This window comes from Parambassis ranga, chromosome 2, assembly GCF_900634625.1.
Source record: "Parambassis ranga chromosome 2, fParRan2.1, whole genome shotgun sequence".
Taxonomy (NCBI): Eukaryota; Metazoa; Chordata; class Actinopteri; family Ambassidae; genus Parambassis; species Parambassis ranga.
Window position 1 is genome coordinate 36529513 of NC_041023.1, and position 25051 is coordinate 36554563.

At 45.1% G+C, this 25051-nt stretch overlaps 1 protein-coding gene across 1 annotated transcript in view; it reads left to right on the forward strand.

The window, feature by feature from the left end:
* The window catches only part of pudp (pseudouridine 5'-phosphatase), a 37686-nt gene extending 19831 nt beyond the window's left edge, over positions 1-17855 (forward strand). The window contains exon 4 of the mRNA XM_028400901.1: positions 17231-17855. Coding sequence (XP_028256702.1) covers positions 17231-17407 — 177 coding nt within the window. The 3' untranslated portion in view covers positions 17408-17855. The remainder of the gene's footprint in view (positions 1-17230) is intronic.
* Positions 17856-25051: the final 7196 nt, after the last annotated feature.

Sequence of the window (25051 nt, forward strand, 5' to 3'; positions counted from 1 at the left end):
AAAGAGTACAGTACGCAGTATGAGCACAATATATGATACATGGATACAAACAGACTAAGAGCGGTCCAAAAACCCCCTTATGAGGCAAGCAAAATCAAGGACCGTGACGTCGCCCGGTATGGCGCAGCCGGGGCCCCACCCTGGAGCCAGGCCCGGGGTTGGGGCTCGAATGCGAGCGCCTGGTGGCCGGGCCTTTCCCCACGGGGCCCGGCCGGGCTTAGCCCGAAGGAGCGACGTGGGGCCGACCTCCCATGGGCCCACCACCGGTGGGAGGAACCGCAAGGGGCCGGTGCAGAGTGGATTGGGTGGCAGTCGAAGGCGGGGGCCTCGGCGACCTGATCACCGGACACAGAAACTGGCTCTGGGGACATGGAATGTCACCTCGCTGGGGGGGAAGGAGCCTGAGCTTGTGCGGGAGGCCGAGCGGTACCGACTAGATATAGTCGGGCTCGCCTCCACGCACAGCTTGGGTTCTGGAACTCAACTCCTTGAGAGGGGTTGGACTCTCTTCTATTCTGGAGTTGCCCATGGTGAGAGGCGGCGGGCTGGTGTGGGCTTGCTTATAGCCCCACAGCTTAGCTGCCATGTGTTGGAGTTTTCCCCAGTATGTGAGAGGGTCGCCTCCCTGCGCCTCCGGGTTGGGGAGAGGTCTCTCACTGTGGTTTCGGCGTATGCGCCGAACAGCAGTGTAGAGTACTTGACCTTCTTACAGTCTCTGGGAGGGGTGCTGGATGGCACCCCAACCGGGGACTCTGTCATCTTGCTGGGAGACTTCAACGCCCACGTGGGCAGTGACAGTAACACCTGGAGAGGCGTGATTGGGAGGAACGGCCTCCCCGATCTGAACCCGAGTGGTGTTTTGTTATTGGACTTCTGTGCTGGGCATGGTTTGTCCATAACGAACACCATGTTCGAGCACAAGGTTGTCCATCGGTGCACCTGGCACCAGGACACCCTAGGCCGGAGGTCGATGATCGATTTTGTAATCGTGTCAGCCGACCTTCGACCTTGTGTTTTGGACACTCGGGTGAAGAGAGGGGCTGAGCTGTCAACTGATCACTACCTGGTGGTGAGTTGGATCCGTTGGCGGGGGAAGAGGCTGGACGGGCCCGGCAGGCCCAAACGTACTGTGCGGGTCTGCTGGGAGCGTTTGGCCGAACCCTCCGCTAGGGAGATCTTCAACTCCCACCTCCGGGAGAGCTTCACCCAGATTCCGAGGGAGGCTGGAGACATTGAGTCGGAGTGGACTATGTTTTCCACCTCCATTGTCGATGCAGCAGTCCGAAGCTGCGGCCGCAAGGCCTCTGGTGCCTGTCGTGGCGGCAATCCCCGGACCCGGTGGTGGACACCGGAGGTCAGGGATGCCGTCAAGCTGAAGAAGGAGTCCTATCGGGCCTGGTTGGCTTGTGGGACTCCTGAAGCAGCTGATAGGTATCGGCAGGCCAAGCGTGCTGCAGCAAGGGCAGTTGTAGAGGCAAAAACTCGGGCCTGGGAGGAGTTCGGGGAGGCCATGGAGGAGGACTATCGGTCAGCCTCAAAGAGATTCTGGCAAACCGTCCGGCGCCTCAGGAGGGGGAAGCAGTACTCTGCCAACACTGTATTCAGTGGAGGTGGGGAGCTGTTGACCTCGACTGAGGGGGTGGTTGGACGGTGGAAAGAGTACTTCGAGGGCCTCCTCAATCCCACCAACACGCCTTCCATTATGGAAGCGGAGGCTGATGACTCAGTGGTGGACTCGTTCATCACCTGTGCTGAAGTTGCCGAGGTAGTCAAAAAGCTCCCCGGCGGCAAGGCACCGGGGGTGGATGAGATTCGCCCTGGGTACCTTAAGTCTCTGGATGTTGTGGGGCTGTCTTGGTTGACACGCCTCTGCAACATCGCGTGGCAATCGGGGGCAGTGCCGCTGGACTGGCAGACCGGGGTGGTGGTCCCTCTTTTTAAAAAGGGGGACCGGAGGGTGTGCTCCAACTACAGGGGGATCACACTCCTCAGCCTCCCTGGGAAAGTCTACGCCAGGGTACTGGAGAGGAGAATTAGGCCTATAGTCGAACCTCGGATTAAGGAGGAGCAATGTGGTTTTCGTCCTGGCCGCGGAACACTGGACCAGCTCTATACCCTCCGCAGGGTGCTGGAGGGTTCATGGGAGTTCGCCCAACCAGTCCACATGTGTTTTGTGGACTTGGAGAAGGCGTTCGACCGTGTCCCTCGCGGCATCTTGTGGGAGGTGCTCTGGGAGTATGGGGTCCGTGGCCCTCTGTTGAGGGCCGTTAGGTCCCTGTATGGCCGGAGCAGGAGTTTGGTTCGTATTGCCGGCAGTAAGTCAGACCTGTTCCCAGTGCATGTTGGACTCCGGCAGGGCTGCCCTTTGTCACCGGTTCTGTTCATAATTTTTATGGACAGAATTTCTAGGCGCAGCGAGGGACCGGAGGGGATCTGGTTCGGGAACCATAGGATTTCATCTCTGCTTTTTGCAGATGATGTTGTCCTGTTGGCTTCATCGAGCCGGGACCTCCAGTGTGCACTGGGACGGTTTGCAGCCGAGTGTGAAGCGGCTGGGATGAGAATCAGCACCTCCAAGTCTGAGGCCATGGTTCTCGACCGGAAAAAGGTAGTCTGTCCTCTCTGGGTCGGAGGAGAGCTCCTGCCCCAAGTGGAGGAGTTTGTGTATCTCGGGGTCTCGTTCACGAGTGAGGGGAAAATGGAGCGGGAGATTGACAGACGGATCGGTGCAGCTTCCGCAGTAATGCGGTCGCTGTACCGGTCTGTTGTGGTGAAGAAGGAGCTGAGCCGGAAGGCGAGGCTCTCGATTTACCGGTCAATCTACGTTCCTACCCTCACCTATGGTCATGAGCTTTGGGTAGTGACCGAAAGAATGAGATCGCGAATACAGGCGGCCGAAATGAGTTTCCTTCGAAGGGTGGCTGGGCGCTCCCTTAGAGATAGGGTGAGAAGCTCAGTCACCCGAGAGGAGCTCGGAGTAGAGCCGCTGCTCCTCCACATCGAAAGGAGCCAGCTGAGGTGGCTCGGGCATCTGGTTCGGATGCCTCCTGGACGCCTCCCTGGGGAGGTGTTCCGGGCATGTCCCACTGGGAGGAGGCCCCGGGGAAGACCCAGGACGCGGTGGAGAGACTATGTCTCTCGGCTGGCCTGGGAACGCCTCGGGATTCCCCCAGAGGAGCTGGAGGAAGTGTCTGGTGAGAGGGAAGTTTGGGTGTCCCTGCTTAGACTGCTGCCCCCGCGACCCGGCCCCGGATAAGCGGTAGAAGATGGATGGATGGATGGATACAAATATGGAGATGTAAGGTGCTAAGTAAACATAATATAGACAAGTGGAGGGAATGACAGTGATGCCTGACATGATTATCTAGCGCTTCTCCCTACAGAAAGAGGAGTTATACAGTCTGATGGCCACAGTCTGATGGCCACTGGCAGGAAGGACCTCCTGTGGCGTTCTGTGCTGCTCCTCGGTAGTCTCAGTCTACCGCTGAATGTGCTCCTGTAGGACAGCAGTGTGTCGTGCAGGGGGTGAGACGTGTTGTTACAAATACTGAGGAGTTTCCTCAGTATCCTCCTCTCCGTCACCTCCACCACAGACTCCAGCTCCACTCCCAGCACCGAGCCAGCCTTCCTTAATGAGCTTGTTGAGTCTGTTGGTGTCGGCCATCTTCATCCTGCTGCCCCAGCACACTACAGCGTAGAAGATGACGCTGGAGACCACCGAGTGGTAAAACATCTGCAGCATGGTCTGGCAGACGTTAAAGGACCTGAGTCTCCTCAGTAGATACAGGCGACTCTGTCCCTTCCTGTATATTGCCTCTGCATTTGTGGACCAGTCCAGTTTGTGGTCAATGTGGACACCCAGGTATTTGTAGCTGTCCACAATGTCCACGTTGGTACCCTTGATGCTGACCGGGTTTGGGAGTGTCTGGTGCTTCCTGAAGTCCACCACCAGCTCTCTTGTCTTTGTGACATTCAGCTGCAGGTGGTTCTGTCCGCACCACTCCACAAAGCTGTCCACCACACTCATATACTCCGCCATATATTATTATTAGGGCCCGAGCACCGAATGGTGCAAGAGCCCTATTGAAATGCAAGCGTTTCTATTTAGGGCCCGAGCACCGAATGGTGCAAGAGCCCTATTGAAATGCAAGCATTTATTAGGGCCCGAGCACCGAGTGGTGCACTTCATCACACGGTCTGGCCGTGGCGCCGCCACAAAGTTGACCCTTCGCCAACGCACAGGAAATAGATGTCTTTTTGGCTGTATCTCCCACACACTTCATCCTATGTGGATGCAACTTTACAGTCATGCTGAACATCGGACGCTGCACAGCTTGACATGCTGATATGCTACAGTCACTGCGCCACCTACTGGCCGGAGGACCTGTCTTTTCTACATGTGTGTTTTGCTGTACTCTTCTGCCCTGCAGACCACAGCTCCTGCCGGCACTGGGGGAAGAGAGTTCGTGGGACCATATGGAGAGGCGGCGGCTGCTGGTCCAACGGACCGCAAGGGCTGCGAGGGCCCGTCATCGCTGCTTGCAGCTTTAATTATTAGGGCCCGAGCACCGAAAGGTGCAAGAGCCCTATTGAAATGCAAGCGTTTATTATACATCATTCTTGTTCCGCCCACGGTATTGTGAATTTGACCCCCTGAACGTGCTCAAAAACTCACCAAATTTGGCACAAAATTGTCCCCCGACGAAAATCGCGACTTGACACTGTCGCCGTTTGCGGGTCTGGCTGCATGGCTCTGCAGCACCCCCTAACGTGTGAAAATATTCACCGCAAGTGCTACAGATTTCAGACTCGGTACACTGATGTATCGCCTTGTGACAAGAAAAAAAGCCTCTTGGACAAAAATTCCACGATGTACAGGAAGTCCGCCATTTTGAAAAAAACATGCCTTGTTCCAATTTGCACACCCCGCAGCTTTGCGAACTCCTCCTAGTGGAATTGCTTGATACGGCTGAAAATTGGTGCACTCGCCCCTTAAGGGGTCAGGGACCAAAAGTTATCAAAAACGCAGCATTTCCTCACACGGTCTGGCCGTGGCGCCACCACAAAGTTGACCCTTCGCCAATGCACACAAAATGGATGTGTTTGTGGCTGTATCTCCCACATACTTCATCCAATGTGGATGAAAAAAATCAGGCATGCTGAGCCTGTCATTCTGAACAGATTGATACGCTAATGACCAAAAACTCTCATAGCGCCACCTACTGGCGGTATGGATTGTGTTCAGGCTGATTATCCATGTTCCACACCTCGTATTTCAACGAACCCGTCCTAGGGAAATACTCTATCGGACCTGAGATTTTGTCACCTGGTTCTGAAGACATGGTCGAGCAAAAGTTATCAAAAACGCAGCTCTATGTTACACCGTGTGGGCGGGGCATCGCCACAAAGGTGACCCTTCGCCACCATAGAGAAAGCTGATGTCTTTCTTGATTTGTTCATCCTACCTGCCTCTTACTCTATCATGACATCAGCCCCTGTGCACCTTTTCATATCACCTCATCGTCATATGTGGGTGTGGCCACATGGCTCTGCAGCGCCACCTGGAATGAGATCTGCTTCCCCATTTGACCGACAGACACGAAAATTGGTACGCATATGTATCTCCTCTAGACAAGAAAAAAAGTCTCTTGGAGGTATCCTCTAAAACGCACAGGAAGTCCGCCATTTTGAAAAACCTGCGCCATTTTGCAGTTTTCTCTCCCCACACTTTTACGAACTCCTCCTAGAGGATTTCTCCAATCCACCTGAAACTTGCTCTGCTTACTCTTAAGGCGTTAGGGACCAAAAGTTATCAAAAACGCAGCACTTCATCACACGGTCTGGCCGTGGCGCCACCACGAATTTGACCCTTCGCCAACCCACAGGAAATACATGTTTTTGCCTGTGTCTCCCACATAGGTCATCCTGTGTGGATGAAATCTTACAGTCATGCTGGACATCGACACTGCACAGATTGACCTCCTGATAGGCTACAGTCACTGCACCACCTACTGGCCGGAGGACCTGTCTTTTGTACATGTGTGTTTTGCTGTACTCTTCTGGCCTGCGGACCACACCTCCTACCGGTACAGCTGGGAGAGAGGTCGTGGGACGATAGGGGAGGCGGCGTCTGCTGGTCCTGCGGACCGCAAGGGCTGCAAGGGCCCGTCATCGCTGCTTGCAGCTTTAATTAGGGCCCGAGCACCGAGTGGTGCGAAGGCCCTATTGTAATTGTAGTGTTTAATATTAGGGCCCAAGCACCGAGTGGTGCGAAGGCCCTATTGTATTTGCTGTGTTTATTATTATTATTAGGGCCCGAGCACCGAGTGGTGCGAAGGCCCTATTGTAATTGCTGGTATTATTATTATTATTTGCACCTCTAAACCGCCCTTTGCCATGCACGAAAACTCACCAAATTTTGCACACTCATCAGGGGTGGCGAAAATTGCAATATTTTGTGGTCGCTGCAAATGGGCGTGGCAAAATGGCTCTACAGCGCCCCCTTGGAATTTTCAAAACTCCTGCACTTTGGCATAGTTTCACATAGCTGCACGAAAATCGGTACACATGTTTATTATACCGAGGCGCACCAAAAAGTCTCAACAGGAAGTCCGCCATCTTGGGTGGAAGTTGGCGATTTTGGCGATTTACACCATTGGTATGTGAGCGAACTCCTCCTAGAGCTGTCGCCCGATTGACCTGAAATTTGCTGGAGGTCACCTAAAGGACCTGCTGATCAAAAGTTATCAAAAGCTTTTCTCTCACTTAAAGGGCGTGGCCTCTGTGGCTCGCCAAAGTCTGGCGACAATTCATAATTTCGCCATGTAACTTTGAACGGCTCTCACACTCGCATACTTTATCCAAACGTCTTCAAACTCTATGAGCATGATGAGGGCTCCGCCCTGAACGCCTCCATATGTTGAAACCCTGACTTACTCGTGACACCCCCTGCTGGTAACAGGAAATGACCTCTTTTTACTCTGACATGTACTGCTCCTACATAGTTGACAGCATCAACTTCATTTCACCTCTAGAACCTTCCCAACTAGTTGGTGAAGCTACACTATGAAGGCCGTGAAGCTGCGTGCAATGGCATCTGTGTGGCGGTGCGCCGACTGTCGATCCTTCGCCATAAGAGTACGTTTGAGTTTTTTATGACCTTAACGACCTTCTATGATAATGAAAATTCATACACACGTTCACGGGGGTGTGACCTAGCAACTGATGGGGGTCTCGTAAGTGGGCGGGGCAAAATGGCTCAATAGCGCCCCCTTGAATTTTTAAAAAAACCCTCTCCATAGGGGTTTTTTTAGAGTAGGAAGACAAAAATCGGCACACACACAGAACACGTCCAGACGCACATAAAAGTCTCTTGCACCATTGATCTAGACCACACAGGAAGTCAGCCATTTTGATTTTGGCGGTCAAATTTCTGCGATTTCCACCTTTGGTATGCGGACGAACTCCTCCTAGGGAATTCGATCGATTGACTTCATATTCGGTCGCTGTCACCTAGAGACCATGCTGATCAAAAGTTATTAAAAGCTTTTCTCTAAGTCAAAGGGCGTGGCCGCTGTGGCGTCACTTCGCCATTCATACACGAACAGCTCTCTCTCCTACATACTTGCTCCAAACGGCTTCAAACTTTCTGCACGTGGTCAGAGCCCCTCCCTGAACGTCTCTATGTCATCATAATCTACGGCGCTCCCTTGTGGTGGAGACAGGAAGTGCCATGTTCTTCACTGACATGCACTCTGTTAAATCCTTCCCTGTCATTACACAGCCAAATGAGGATCACAGATTTGAAGTCCCACAGAGACAACTGTGTGGATTCCTGTATCATGCTGCCCGTGGCGGTGGCGACTGTTGAACCTTCGCCATGAAACATCAACTGCTTATAACTTCGCCATGCATCGTCCTAGCGTCCTCAAATTTTTTTATGTCCTAACGGTCCGTCCCCCCACACGTCTGCATGCTCATGAGTCACCTGCACAGCGCCACCTACAGGAAACCGGAAGTAACTGCTTCTGGTCATTTTTCATGTATGAATCAAATGTTTTTTGAGGTTTGATGCACAGACAGGTCTCCACTATTCTCATGGTGTCTGGCTCCACCCAGTGGACACATACGGTACTGCAACTTATATAACTCCACCACGGATGCTCCTAAAATCCTCAAATTTTTTACATGTGATACAGACCCAACCCCGACCATGTGGACATCTGTGGACAGCGCCACCTACTGTAAACAGGAGGTTACTGCATACTAAAAATTTTTACATATATTGACAGATTTGTTGCTCTGACATGTCTCTGCCTCTGTCTGCCGCTTTTTTCCCACCCCTGGCAAAATCGCCGCAGCTCGTAGGGGGAGCGAGGCAGGGAAGGGACGGCGTGACGGGGAGGGGGCGGTCGCGCTGAGTACGAGGGCCCGATCATCGCTGCTTGCAGCTTTAATTAGGGCCCGAGCACCGAGTGGTGCGAAGGCCCTGTTGTAATTGCTGGTATTATTATTATTATTTGCACCTCTAAACCGCCCTTTTTTGCCCCTTTGCCATGCACGAAAACTCACCAAATTTTGCACACTCATCGGGGTGCCGAAAATTGCAATATTTTGTGGTCGCTGCAAATGGGCGGGGCAAAATGGCTCTACAGCGCCCTCTTGGAATTTTCAAAACTCCTGCACTTTGGCATAGTTTCACATAGCTGCACAAAAATCGGCACACATGTTTATTATACCGAGACGCACCAAAAAGTCTCTTTGACACCATGACCTCAACTCAACAGGCAGTCCGCCATCTTGGGTGGAAGTTGGCGATTTTGGCGATTTCCACCTTTGGTATGCGGACGAACTCCTCCTAGAGGTGTCTCCCGATTGACCTGAAATTTGCTGGAGGTCACCTAGAGACCATGCTGATCAAAAGTTATCAAAAGCTTTTCTCTCACTTAAAGGGCGTGGCCGCTGTGGCTCGCCAAAGTCTGGCGACAATTCATGATTTCGCCATGTAACTTTGAACGGCTCTCTCTCCTACATACTTGCCCCAAACGGCTTCAAACTTTCTGCACGTGGTCAGAGCCCCTCCCTGAACGTCTCTATGTCATCATGATCTACGGCGCTCCCTTGTGGTGGAGACAGGAAGTGCCATGTTCTTCACTGACATGCACTCTGTTAAATCCTTCCCTGTCATTATACAGCCAAATGAGGATCACAGATTTGAAGTCCCACAGAGACACCTGTGTGGATTCCTGTATCATGCTGCCCGTGGCGGTGGCGACTGTTGAACCTTCGCCATGAAACATCAACTGCTTATAACTTTGCCATGCATCGTCCTAGGGTCCTCAAATTTTTTTTATGTCCTAACGGTCCGTCCCCCCCACACGTCTGCATGTTCATGAGTCACCTGCACAGCGCCACCTACAGGAAACCGGAAGTAACTGCTTCTGGTCATTTTTCATGTATGAATCTAATGTTTTTTGAGGTTTGATGCACAGACAGGTCTCCACTATTCTCATGGTGTCTGGCTTCACCCAGTGGACACATACGGTACTGCAACTGATATAACTCCACCACAGATGCTCCTAAAATCCTCAAATTTTTTACATGTGATACAGACCCAATCCCGACCATGTGTGGACATCTGTGGACAGCGCCACCTACTGTAAACAGGAGGTTACTGCATACTAAAAATTTTTACATATATTGACAGATTTGTTGCTCTGACATGTCTCTGCCTCTGTCTGCCGCTTTTTTCCCACCCCTGGCAAAATCGCCGCAGCTCGTAGGGGGAGCAAGGCAGGGAAGGGATGGCGTGACGGGGAGGGGGCGGTCGCGCGGAGTACGAGGGCTCGATCATCGCTGCTTGCAGCTTTAATTATTATTATTATTATATGTATTTTTTATATTTCATATAATTTAATTTAATTAATTAATAGGAACTTTCTACGAACTTTCCTCAGTCTCACACCAGACTCTAGACTTCCCCTAAGTCCAATCAAAGATGGGGTATGGCCTTGGGTATGGTGGCGAGTTCTTAGGGTGCAGGAAAATTTCTTGGGGGACCGAGTCAAAAACTTGGTTTCCAGTGTCCTTTTTTTCAGCGTCATGTCCTCAACCGTCACTTGAGTTGGGCGACCGCCAAGGATTAGCCAGATTGTATCATCCAAAGACCACGTGGCGACAGTGGTGTCATATAATGAATTCTTATTATTGTTGTTATATTTGTGTTTATTTTTTTTTAAATTTCGTATAATTTAATGTAATTAAATTTTGTTATTATTATAATTATTATTACACAGCTGGATCATGGTGCATGGTGGGAAAGGGTAGATGCTTGGACCCCAAATTGAGCCCCTATATGTGCTTTAACATCACTGTTTTTGTTGCTATATTGCTAGATAGTTTTAACTTATATGACTAGTTGAGGTGGTGCGGTGCTCGGCATTGTTGCCTGTTTGTGAGTTTGAACCAGAGGATTGCCTTCCTCTGTAATCTCTCAGGAGGATTGAAAACAAAGGCCTGCTTTCACAGGTTCACCATAATGTTTCCTAGCGTGCACAACTGAAAAATCACAGCACAGTAACAGAGAACAGTTGCAGAGGGGTTTATCGACGCTGTGTTTTTTACCTGTGAATGTGCACATTTGACCTTAAGACAGCATTTTCCATTTATGGATTCCGACGGAATATTATGTGCGAGATTTCTCTGGGACTGCCAAAAGAGGTTCAGCTACAGCTGTGATCCTCTACTTTGATTAAAACGTCGATTCATGTCTGGGAGGAAATGCACACAGCTCAGCAACCGAGTAAACCCTGAGGGGTTAAGTCCTGCGTCTGATCCCTGTCTGGAAAGAAGCGATCTTTCTGTGAGAGCTGCGAATCCATCTGCAGGACAAGCACTCGATCACATCCCCCCCTTCTCCTGGTGCACTTATTAAACCACCAGTCTGCAGCCCAACAAGGCCTGGATCCTGCCCAGATGTGTTGAGGTGCAGGCCTGTGGACAGGCTGTAAATCTTCAATGGCACCCTTTGAAGAGGGGTGGTATACCTGGGAGGGGAAGTTAGGAGCTAGGAACTTTCTACGTACTTTCCTCAGTCTCACACCAGACTCTAGATTTCCCCCTAAATCCAATCCGGCGTTGGGTATGGCGGTCAGTTTTTAGGATGCAGGACAATCTCTTAAGGGACTGAGTCCAAAACATGGTTTCCAGTGTCCTTTTTTTTCAGCATCATGTCCTCAACTGTCACTTGAGTTGAGCGACCGTCGCCAAGGATTAGCCAGATTGTATCATCCAAAGACCATGTGGCGACCGTGGTGTCATGTTGGACTTTTGTAACCCTTTAACGGACCCTTGGTAGGTGCGTTAGTCCTCAATTTGCATGACCAAAATTTCCTTGGACAAAGGGGTAAACTGCTGAGATTTAATATAATTCTTTTTTTTCTACATTTGTTTTACCAGAAAACTACACAGTTTTAATTTAATTTAATTTAATTTGATCTTTACCGGAAAACCATACAGATTTTTTTTTTTAATTTAATTTAATTATTTTTTTCTACAGTTTTGGGGGGATTTTTACCAGAAAACCATACGGATTGGATTAGATTGGATTGGATAATTTTTTTTCTACATTTTTGGGTTTTTTTTTACCAAAAAACACCATATATATTTGTTTTTTGAAGCTTCGTATCATGCTATTAAAGCACCACGGCACAGTCACATGACTTTTGCATCACCACAACAAAGTATGGTTGATCTCTGTAGTCCCTTTAAGCTACTAGATTGCACCATCAACCTCAAGATGACGAAATGGGAAAATGCTAAAATGCTATGCTTTTCTACTTATGATATCATTTCAAATATCTGTTCAGCTACAAAAAGTAGAGCAAAGGACATATTTTAAAGCAGGAAAAAACGTTTTTTTTTTTACTTAGAGTTAGCAATTTTGTACACCGACTGTGTAAACCAGCCGCTTCTGATATAATATTGTACATAAAGAGCAGTTTCTGTGATGCATTATGAATTTGGGTTATGTGGGTTTATGCTGCTAGTGAAAGTGTGATGAAACTGGTTTTCTCCAGCTCTCTGGATTTACCTTGTTACATTTTTATGAGGCGTCCGGGTGTTTAACAAGCTTGGCGGCACCTCTGCCACTGTCAGGGAAATGGGGTTTGGGACACATGCAGCAGTCAGCCAGGTGCTGACACTGCTGCAGGTTATCCGAGGTAGAAGTGACACTTCTGGAACAACCTTTAGGCCCAAGGCCTAGTCCCTGTACTAGCAGTATTAGTTTCGTCCCAAGAATTTTTTCTAAACCTAATCCTGGCTTTTAGGAGTCTAATCCAGCGATTCTAATCTAATCCAATCTAGATTCTAATCTAGCCCAGTTCTATGCCTAAACCTTACCCTATAAGTACTTTCATGTCTCAGTATGACCAAGTTACTCTGTGCCTTGACCAAGCATTTAAAACCTAATCCTGACTATGTGTTTTGACCTAATCCTGACTTTAACATAGCTAAGTGTTTTAGGTGTTTAATATGATATAATATAATATCCTAGGCGCGATGGTCACTGATGGTTGCCCAAAGGTGACGGTTCTTCCTTGCATTTCACTATGGAAGCTTTTTGTGTGTGTGTGTCCATAATCCACATAAACTAACGGTTCATTGTTGCATCAGCCCACTAGAAGCAGATTAAAAGGTCATTTCACTAGCTCGCCGGGATAATTACCAGTTTTAATTACTCCCAATCAAGAGAATTAGCAAAGGGCCCTGGTCTGTTTGGTGCGTCTCTCAGTGCTTCCGCCGTCTTTGTTCCACTTCCCTTCAGTCTCTGGCTTCACACAGAAGTCAATTAGGCTTTAAAGAAAGTGGAGGAGGCCTCTTTGTTCTACCTGGGTATTAGAGTCCAGATGAACAAAGGGCTTCTGGTGGCTTCTGTAGGGCTCTTTAGAGTCATTGTATAGCTGTTTCCTTTATTCACACACACACAATTGCTGGTTAAAGCTGTGTTTTAACCTTCTAATGTTGAAAAGAGATGTTTAAAATTGGGTTAAAAGCACATTTGTGGCTTATGTTATATGGAAAAATCATGTAACATTAGCATTTTCACAGGGATCAAGGATCACTGTGGGGTGGCTGTGGAGTCAAGGGTGTAAGTTCATTACAGGACTTTAGGGCTCTGCTTTACCATACATTTCAGCATAGTTTTTGTGTCGCTTAGCATAGCATATTAATTTTTTTTTCCTTTAGATTGTTTTTATCTGGGTTAAGATTGGTATTTTTCTATGGTACATACTTAGCATTTTAGCTAAGGATTAGCTAAACTGACATGTTATTAGCACCCACATTGTGTTCAATGATTCAATGTTTTTGCCTTTGGTAATTAATTAAAAAAAATCCTAATACACTCAACAAAAATATAAACGCAACACTTTTGTTTTTGCTCCCATGTTTCATGAGATGGACTTGAAGATCTAAACTTCATTCCAGATACACAATATTACCATTCCTCTCAAACATTGTTCACAAATCTGTCTAAATGTGTGATAGTGAGCCCTTCTGCTTTGCTGAGATAATCCATCTCACCTCACAGGTGTGCCACATCAAGATGCTGATCTGACATCATGATTAGTGCACAGGTGTACCTCAAACTGCCCACAATAAAAGGCCACCCTGAAATGTGCAGTTTTGTCTCACAGCAAAATGCCACAGATGCCACAAGCATTGAGGGAGCGTGCAATTGGCATGCTGACAGCAGGAATGTCAACCAGATCTGTTGCTCGTGCATTGAATGTTCATTTCTCCACCATAAGCCGTCTCCAAAGGCGTTTCAGAGAATATGGCAGTACATCCAACCGGCCTCACAACCGCAGACCACAAGTAACCACACCAGCCCAGGACCTCCACATCCAGCAGGTTCACCTCCGAGATCGTCTGAGACCGGCCACTCAGACAGCTGCTGAAACAATTGGTTTGCATAACCAAACAATTTCTGCACAAACTGTCAGAAACCGTCTCAGGGAAGCTCAACTGCATGCTCGTCGTCCTCATCGGGGTCTTAACCTGACTCCAGATCGTCGCCGTAACAGACTTGAGTGGGCAAATGCTCACATTCGATGTCGTCTAGCACGTTGGAGAGGTGTTCTCTTCACGGATGAATCTCGGTTTACATTGTTCAGGGCAGATGGCAGACAGCGTGTGTGGTGTCGTGTGGGTGAGCGCTTTGCTCAATGTTGTGGATCGAGTGGCCCATGGTGGTGGTGGGGTCATGGTATGGGCAGGCATCTGTTATGGACGAAGAACACAGGTGCATTTTATTTATGGCATTTTGAATGCACAGAGATACCGTGATGAGATCCTGAGGCCCATTGTTGTGCCATACATCCATGAACATCACCTCATGTTTCAGCAAGATAATGCACGGCCCCATGTTGCAAGGATCTGTACACAATTCTTGGAAGCTGAAAATGTCCCAGTTCTTGCATGGCCAGCATACTCACCGGACATGTCACCCATTGAACATGTTTGGGATGTGCTTGACCGGCGTATACGACAGCGTGCACCAGTTCCCACTAATATCCAGCAACTTCGCACAGCCATTGAAGAGGAGTGGACCAACATTCCACAGGCCACAATAGACAATCTGATAAACTCTATGCGAAGAAGATGTGTTGCACTGCATGAGGCAAATGGTGGTCACACCAGATACTGACTGGTTCTGAGTCCCCAGACCGCCAATAAAGCAGAAACAAAATGCACATTTCAGGGTGGCCTTTTATTGTGGGCAGTTTAAGGTACACCTGTGCACTAATCATGATGTCAGATCAGCATCTTGATGTGGCACACCTGTGAGGTGGGATGGATTATCTCAGCAAAGCAGAAGTGCTCACTATCACACATTTAGACAGATTTGTGAACAATGTTTGAGAGGAATGGTAATATTGTGTATCTGGAATGAAGTTTAGATCTTCAAGTCCATCTCATGAAACATGGGAGCAAAAACAAAAGTGTTGCGTTTATATTTTTGTTGAGTGTATCTAATCCTTAATCCTATGCATTGTAAACCAATGACAAAACATGTTATTGAATGCAATGTTGGTGCTAATAACATTTTAGCTAATCCTTAGCTAATCCTTAGCTAAAATGCTAACTGCGCCATAGATAAATGCCAATCTTAACCCAGATAAAAACAAACTAAAGGAAAAAAATTTAACATGCTATGTTATGCTAAGCTATGCTATGCTAACCTATACAAAATGTTTGAAAGTAGCTAACAACATCAGATGCTAATTTTACATGTTGTTTTAGCTAATCCTTATAATAGCGTTATAAGCTAATAGTAGCGTTAGCATTTTCACAGGGATCAAGTATCACTGTTGGGTGTGGGGTGTAGGTTCAGTAAAGGACTTTAGGGCTCTGTAGCATCTTTTGGTGGGAAATAGTGAGAAGGGCATTTTAGCTAATTCTTAGCTAAATGCTAACTATACCATAGATAAATGCCAATCTTAACCCAGATATAAACAAACTAAAGAAAACAAATGTAGCATGCTATGCTAAGCTATGCTATGCTAAGCTACACTAAAACGTTTGAAATGTTACTGAATTAAATCTGGATGCTATTTTAGCTAATTCTTAGCTAAAGCTAAGCTACACTAGAAATGTTCTCTGGACTGTAAGTGTAAACTCTACATTTAAATATGTAAAATTATGCCAGCTCAAAGTAGAATATCAGACCAGCAGACAAGGTCTATTTTGAGGTACAAGATCTGTCTCCTCTTTCTAGCACTCATGAATGTTTTTTAATGCTGTGATAATATTAACTTTCTTCTTTTTTTCTGCCTAAAGATAGTCAGGAAAGCACAACATGCAATCCTTCAGTGGGAATTGAGAATCCATTCACACATTCTAACGACTGTAGTATCTATTATTTATCTGTGCCTCGCAGCTGGGGAAGCTTTAAAAAAGCTTTTGGTTACAGTGCGACTTCATCGCTGCTGTAGAAAGAAAACAGTTGCTTAGAGGAGAGATGTAAAATCAAAAAATACGATATGATATGATAAGCTCAGATACGATACGATAAACTAAGCTAAGATACAATATAATACAATACGATAAGATACGCTAAAATACGATATGCTAAGATAAGCCCAGATAAGATATGCTAAGCTAAGATACGCTAAGTTAAGATAAGCCAAGCTAAGCTAAGATAAAATAAGATAAGATAAGATGCAAAAATCATGATCTAATAACGACAATAAAACTTTAATCATATAAATCTGATCCGATATATTGGCTTAAACCCTTATGTAAATGGTCTGTGGATGTCTCATGTACTCACTTCCAGGAGTTTAAATGGAGGCAACTGGTCCTCTGTAATGTCCAAAGAAACAACCCTCGAGTCCAACATCATGTGTAATATCATGTAAATGTTTAGCTTAACTTGGAGGGCCACGCTAGTGTGTATGAATCCATACAAATATATTATTTAACACTTGTTATAAAATATTGTGATTTCGGTATCGGACATGGAAAAACCAATATCTTGCCATCCCTATTTACAAACACCATCTTCATCTACGTGACCATTAAAGCTAATGCTACGATACACTACGCTAAGCTAAGATACGGTACGACACGATACGATAAGTTAAGATAAGATAAGCTACAATAAGATACGATATGATACACTAAGCTAAGATATGATAAGCTAAGCTACGATACGATACAATACAATAAGATAAGATAAGATATATGATACACAGCTAAGATGCGATACGATATAAGCTAAGCTAAGATATGCTATGCTAATATAAGATAAGCTACGCTACACTAAGCTAAGATACGATACGATAGATCATAGATAGTAAATATCCCATTTAACTACATGTTAGCAACCAACCATAAAATTTAATAATAAAAAAATTAGTTGTGGTGCGCTAACTCACAGTTGCTGCAGGAATGGTACGTTTTTGTTGGTCGACATGGACGTTAGCATCTGCTAGGTTTTAGATTATGTCAGAAAATTAGCACTACAATGAGCAAAAGTATACTTATGATACTTAATGTACACAAATTTCTAGATTTTTTTTCTCAATTATAAAACAATGCTCAAATGCTACGCTAACATAGCATTCAAACGACCCCGCTGGTTTCAGAGCAAATGGATCGGACATGCTAAAATGCTAACCATGTGTTATAGAGTCATTTTTAATTTGTTTTTTACCGCTCTCAGTGTTTGGTGTTTGAAGATGCTCCCAACGGCGTGAAGGCGGCGCTGGCCGCGGGCATGCAGGTGGTGATGATCCCAGACGACAACCTGGACCCCGGCCTCACCCAGGAGGCGACGCTACAGCTCAGGAGTGTGGAGGAGTTCCAGCCGCAGCTCTTTGGCCTGCCAGCGTTCGACTGAGAACAATCACTCAGATTATTTATATTTGAAGGAAACTCCCAATGTTGTAGGTGAGTGCTGGTGGACAGTGATAAGTGTTAGCTAAAATGCTAGCTGTGCCGTAGATGAACACCAACACCCACCTCAACCCAGAATACAAATAACTACCGTATTTTCGCGACCATAAGGCACACCGCATTATAAGGCGCAGTGTCAGTTACAGGGTCTATTTCTGTCCTCAGCACATACACAAGGCGCACCGTATTATAAGGTGCATGCTACGCTAAAACATACCAGTACGTAAATTAAAAGGTAACGGGAGCAAAACATTGAGTTAAGACGAACTTTATTGTTATGAAGGAATGACTTTGTATATGTATGTTTGATTACTCGCTGCATATAGCGCTGTAGCTCGCAATAATTACATAATACAGATGCAGTTTGTTACACGTTATTCTGCATAACAATTTGAAATGTGTATGTACAATTTTCTGTTTCACATTTTTTGTTGTGCTCTGAGCTGCAGTGATGTGCGATCCGACCCTCGCGTCTGAGCTTTAAGACAGAGTTACTTTGCGCTGCAGAAGTGAAAACCCAGGAAACTGCTCCGCATCCTCCGCAAGCTGCTCACATCTCTGTCAGCAGCGATTCAGTAAAAAAAACGGCTGGATATCAGTGAGGAGAGAGGTGCAGCCTCTCTCTCGAAGGTGGCAGCGACAGAGAAACAGTGTGTGTGTGTTTCTATGGGCAGAATAGTGGCTGCTGCTGAATGCCTGTTGTGATTCCAACTTTATCTTTACACTTTATTAATAAATAAAGACCAACTTCGGATATATGTTGTCCCGCATTTTAATCAGATGCACCACACTGATTCCTAATTCATCCCCCTTACAGTGGCTGACTCTACAGAATATTTATTACAACAATGTACAATAAACAGGAAACAACTGCGCGAGTTCAAACCTGCCAGCTTCCCTCTCATCGCTGTCAGAGTCACAGTCACACACGTTGCCGGCTGGCTGTACGGAAATTATGCCGGCTGTACGGAAATTATGCCGGCTTTCACAAAAGCTAGGGCAACAGTCACTGCAGAAACATGAGTCCACACATCCACAATCCATTCAAATATGCGAGTTCAAATACATTCAAATGTAACTCGCCTGGCGCTGCCTCCCAGTAAAGCTGTGCTCGCTGTCTGCCATCCATCGCTCCCACGCTGCTCGCAACTTTACTTTTACGCTGATGTCCAGTGGTTGGAGTTCTTTGTTAACCCTCCCGGGATTACGGCAAGCTCTGAATTCATCTGCTTCGCCTGTTTTTTTACACCGGCGGTGAGACAGGCGCCCACGGAGTCGCGGATCAGCAGCGAGGGTGATGCGTGAAAAAAAACATTCGGTCTCTTTACATAAACTTCCCTGAGCCACTGTCCCATTTCCTCCTCGTCTCCTCGTTTTTCCTTAATGAAGATTCCTGCTGGAAACCTTTCTTTAGGCAGCATCTTCCTATTCCATAGGTGGAAGTTTCTGTCCATTACCATGGCAACCGAGAACAACAGCGAACCCTGATTTCTCGTGCCCCGTGGTCTGTATTGATACCGTGCTGGTCCCCGTTCTCTCCACATTTTGGTTCACGGGGATGTCGAAAGTGAGGGGGACTTCATCCATGCTGATGATGTGGCTGGGCTGGATGTTTTTGCTGGCAATGTTGTCACTGCAGTAGACGCAGAAGCTGGCCAGCTTTTCTTTGTAATCCGCTGGAAGTTGCTGCGCCAGTACCGTAGCATTCAGCTGATTGGTGAATTGCTGCCACCGTACGTAGTGTATGTGTTAGGTAGTATCCATCTGATTGGTTCATCGCTGCTAGCGTACGTAGTGTACGTATGGCGTACTGTTCAGCTGATTGGTGAATTGCTGCCAGCGTACGTAGTTTACGTATCACGTCCCCGCGTCTGGCACTCAACCCATACACAAGGCGCACCACATTATAAGGCGCACAGCCGACTTTTGAGAAAATTTTAGACTTATAGTCGTGAAAATACGGTAAATGTATGTAATCTAAATGAAAGGAAAAATTTGTATCAATCTAAGCTAAGCTTCACAAGAAATGTTTTAAAAGTAGCTAACAACATCAGATGATCATTTTTTAACTTTAAGTCAATGGCAAAAACATGCTATGCTATGCTAAGCTAAGCTAAGCTACACAAAAAGTGTTAATTTTCAGTTTTCATTTTAAACCAATGGTGTGTTATTGAATGCATAAAAACGTGTTATTGAATGCAATGTGGGTGCTAATAACATGTCATTTTAGCTAATCCTTAGCTAAAATGCTAATGTACCGTAGATAAATGCCAATCTTAACTCAGATAAAAAAATGTAACTTGCTAAGCTATGCTAAGCTAAGCTACAACAACACTTTTCTCTCTATTGTTTTTGCGTGTGTGTAACGGTCCACTCACTGAATAAAATGTGCAAGTTTATCAAACAAATTCGATGCAAAGGAAGTTATTTCTGCAGCAGAGATATGCTTCCCAAGGACCGCCGTGCTGACGACAGATAGGAGAGTGTGGGGGGGACTGTTATCAAAGTAGCTGGAGTATGCAATATATATATATTTGTTTATATATGTATTATTTTTATACTTTATTTTATTTGTTTTAGTGTTTATTATCATTTATATTATGAGCTAATTAGCTTAAGGCTAATATTTATATTTATATTTATGCTCCCTAATTGAAGTCGACAATGATTTATAAATGCAGCAAGGCTATGCTACAGCTAGCCACACATCAGTGTTGATACACATTAGCTTGCTGAAACTTTTTTTTTCTGTTAGCTAATTGGCTAACTGGCTAACCTACACTCCTTTCTGTAGCAAATACGAGTGTCTGCAAGTTATTTTGTTATGTAGATTTCACGATTGTCACATTGTGGGACTAATAAAGGTATTCTTAATCTTAATTCTTAGATAAATGCGATGATGCTAAGCTACAGCTAGCTGGCTAAACGTAGCTTAGCTTCCCTGCTCAGCTAGCTGGCCAGCAGTGTATACATTTTTAGTTTTACTGTTAGCTAGTTAGCTGTTAGCTAATTAGCTAACTGGCTAATTTGAACCTGCAAAATGCGATGATGCTAAGCTCCAGCTAGCTGGCCATCAGTGTTAATACACATTAGCTTGGTGAAACTGTTAGTTTTTCTGTTAGCTAATTGGCTAACTGGCTAATTCAAAACTACCTACACTCCCTTTCTTTCTGTAGCAAATAAGAGAGTCTGCAAGTTATTTTATTATGCTAAGCTACAGCTAGCTGGCTAAAGTTAGTTTAGCTTTCCTGCTCCAAAATAATGTCAGAGTAAGCGCAGGCTAACTAGGTGTAAGTAAGCTACACTGCATCAATTTGACTATCAATTACCTAGCAAGCTAAGTTTAGCCAGCTGTTGTGTAGCTAATATTATTACTGGAGGCACTCTTTTTCTTTTTAGCTGGTTTTTAGCACTTTTTCTGTTAGCTCATTGGCTATTTGGCTAACTAGCTAATTCAGACCTACCTACACTCCCTTTCTGTAGAGAGGACTCTCTAGGACTACTACAACCAACTCCTTAACACCTCCACAGATGCACAACAATCAGGTTTTATGGAATATTTGTTATTCATGGACGCCACAACTGAACCTTTATCTAATTCCAGAGCTTTAAGCATGCTTATTACTACTCTCTGGCTGGCTGCCGCGCTAGCTACACAAGGACATGTCTGAGCATCATTCTATCCTGGTGTGGATCATATTTTAAAGGTTACATGGGATTCAGAGAAAGCAGAAAGAGCTCTGTTTTTTCAGGCTAGCGTAGCTTATGATTGTGCGGACTCACCAAAAATGCTACAAATAGATGGAGTGTCAAATGGACTGTTTTTATTATTGTTTTTATATTTTTACCCAAAATATCATGTTTGTTTACAGCTAACCAAGTTTTAATGGCTAAAGCTAACCAAGTGGTTTTTATAACTAAAGCTAACCTAAGTTGTTTTGAAGGCTGAAGCTAACAAAGTACTTTTAATGACTAAAGCTAACCAAGTAGTTTTAATGGCTGAAGCTAACCAAGTAGCTTTAATGGCTGAAGCTAACCAAGTAGCTTTCATGGCTGAAGCTAACCAAGTAGCTTTCATGGCTGAAGCTAACCAAGTAGCTTTAATGGCTGAAGCTAACCAAGTAGCTTTCATGGCTGAAGCTAACCAAGTAGCTTTAATGGCTGAAGCTAACCAAGTAGCTTTAATGGCTAAAGCTAATCCAGTAGCTTCAATGGATGAAGCTAACCAAGTAGCTTCAATGGCTAAAGCTAACCAAGTAGCTTTAATGGCTGAAGTTAACCAATTAGTTTATGGGGGACAAAATCATCATCATCAATGCTAGCATCATGCTTCTTATAGCAGTGCCACAGCAGAGCTCTAATTTTCATCCCTAACAACACAAAAGCTCTATTTCCTTTAAAGTCAGCGGCGCTCTTGAATGCACCGTCCAAGGACAGCCTCCATTATAATTTACTCAGCCACTGTGTGTTCACTCAGAATGTGTGTTTCAAACAGGAAGTCTGTCACCAAGGTGATGCGTGCCTACATCACAACACCACCACATATGTACACACAGTGTAAGACCATTGAAATGAATGAATGGATCTTTAATGCGACCCTGGTCAGCTGATTAACTGCAGCACACACACACTGCGGTAGGAACACTATAATCAAGGCTAGGCTCTAAAGGAACATGTGTATTTGTGCATAAGCTAAATCATAATCATATTGATTCCCCTGATGAATTCAGAACCAGATCAGGACTTGGGATAATACATATAAATGCTCGTAGAATGTTACCCAATTTAGATATGATCAAAATCTGGCTCAAAACCACTGATACCGACATTCTGGTGCTCTCTGAAACATGGTTGAATAAATCAGGATATTTTCATATCGGGATATAATGTTTTTCGCTGTGACAGACCAAACAAAGATGGTGGAGTAGCTATTTATTTAAAAAGTAAATTCCATGCCACTGTTCTTGCTTCTCTGTCAATCCAGAAACAATTTGAATTTTAACCCTAAAACTTGAATTCTCGAAGGGACAGTCTCTCACAATCATGGGCTGTTACAGACCTCCTGGAGCCTGCAATGAAGCCCTTGCAACTCTATTCAACAAAGTCTCAGAGTTAAACTCTTCTGAATTTGTGCTGGTAGCAGACCTAAACCTTGATTGGCTGACTTCATCCTCAAACAGTTTAAAATCGCTCTGTGATTCCATAAACCTCACACAATTAATAGATAGTCCTACGCGGCCAAACATAAAGCACCCGTCTAGATCAACCTTGATCGACTTGATCGCCCCACACAAATACACCGAAATAGGCATTTTTGCTAATGATCTTAGTGATCATTGTGCAATTGCTACTGTCAAACTACCTAAAACTAAGCCGTGTATCCTTGTCAAAAAAGATCTTAAGCACTTTAATGAACAAGCTTTTATTCACGATCTTGCCCACTTTGAGTGTGGCAGAGTGTCACTTTTTGATGATGTGGACTTAGCCTGGCAGTACTTTTATGATGAGTTTTTAAGACTTATTAACAAACATGCACCTTTTAGAAAATTCAGAGTAAAAAGGCGTAAAACTCCCTGGTTTTCACCTGAAATTGGAAGTCTTCTTAAAGATAGGGATGCTGCTAAATAAATAAATGTACCTCTTTCATCAAAAGAGCAAAATCTAACTTCTATCTTTCTGAGACAACTAAAAGCTTAAATGACCCAAAGAAGTTCTGGAAAATCATTAAATCCACTTCAGATTTTGCTCATGAAAATGAATTCCCTAACTTCTTGGTCAAAGATGGTAAAGATGTGACTGAAAAATCTGCCATGCTAAATCATTTTAATGAACATTTTATATCTGTCGGTTCTTGTTAACTGTTTAGACTCCAATTTTAAGAACCCCACTACAACTGCAGAAACGTTAAATATGGACAAAAGTCCTACTAATTACACTTTCAGTTTTTCCCCTGTGTCTGCTCTGGATGTTCTCAAAGGCCTAAAGGATCTGGATACCAAGAAGTCTGCCGGGCCAGATAAGCTTGACTTAAATTCTTAAAGCTAGCGTCAGATTACATAGCCGAGCCTCTGTCACACATTTTTAATTTAAGTTTGAGCTCTAACAAAATTCCAAATGTATGGAAATCTGCTTTTATACTTCCTCTTTTAAAAGGAGGCAACCCTGCGGAACTAAACAACTATAGGCCAATTTCAAAACTATGCAATTTAGCAAAAATCTTTGAGAAGCTTGTCAGTGTTCAACTGAAGGCATTTTTAGACTCTAACAGCATTTTAACCGACTTCCAGTCTGGTTTTAGAAAACAGCACAGCACTGTCACAGCCACCTTAAAAGTTTTAAATGGTTTTATCCATGCTCTGGACCACAAGCAACACTGTGTAGCCCTGTTTATTGACCTGTCAAAGGCATTTGACATGGTAGACCACCCTCTCCTGATTAAAACCTTGTCAAATATAGGCTTCTCAAACCAAGCTGCTGCTTGGTTTGCCAACTATCTCTCAAATAGATCCCAGTGTGTACAAATGGCGGGTTCTGTATCGTCTTCTCTTGGGATCACAAGGGGAGTGCCACAGGGCTCAGTTTTAGGACCTGTTTTATTTTCTATTTATATTAATAATATGTGTTTTAATCTGTCAAAAGCCACTTATCACTTTTATGCTGATGTCATTTACTGCTGCTCTGCTTCACTTGCACAAGCCTTTGAGTTTTTACAGTCTGCTTTTAACACTGTTCAATTACATCTGCAATCATTGAACTTGGTTTTAAATGCAGAGAAAACAAAAGTAGAGGACAGGATAACTTGCCGGTAATAACAACACTCCAAGGAAAACACATTGAACTGGTCAGCAGCTATAAATATCTTGGATTCTTACTTGACTCAGAGCTGTCATTCAAACCACATATTTCAAACTTAGTCCACAAACTGAAGGTGAAACTTGGGTTTTATTTTCGGAACAAATGTTGTTTTTCTCTTAGAGCCCGCAGACTTCTGGTATCGGCAACCTTTTTACCACTGATTGACTATGGTGATGTTGTATACATGACTGCGTCGTCCAAATGCCTCCAGTCCTTGAACACTGTTTATCACTGTGGCTTGAGGTTTGTGACTGGCTGTACCCGCCTCACCCACCACTGTGAACTGTATGCCAAAGCTGAGTGGCCTTCCCTGAGCACAAGGAGGCACACCCACTGGATGGCATTGGTCTATAAGACCCTCCTTGGTTTGGCTCCACCTTATCTGTGTACTCTTCTCCAGCAAACTACCAGCCGCTATGCCCTACGCTCCAGTGGCATTTACCACCTGCAGGTCCCTCATGTGCGGACTGAGCTAGGAAAGTGGGCCTTTAGCTACTCTGCCCCTTCAGCCTGGAATACCCTCCAAACTGATTTTAAAATTTCTGAGCTTATCTCATTTAAAATTTTTAATTCTTTATTACACATTAGGCAAAAAGCATCCATTCATCAGTGCCTGTGTTTTTAAGATATCTTTCTATTGCTGAACTTATTTTTACTGCTCGGATAACTGTTTTCATCTTGTTTACCAACTTTAAAATGTTGTTCTAATGTTCTTGACGTGTGCTGCTGACCA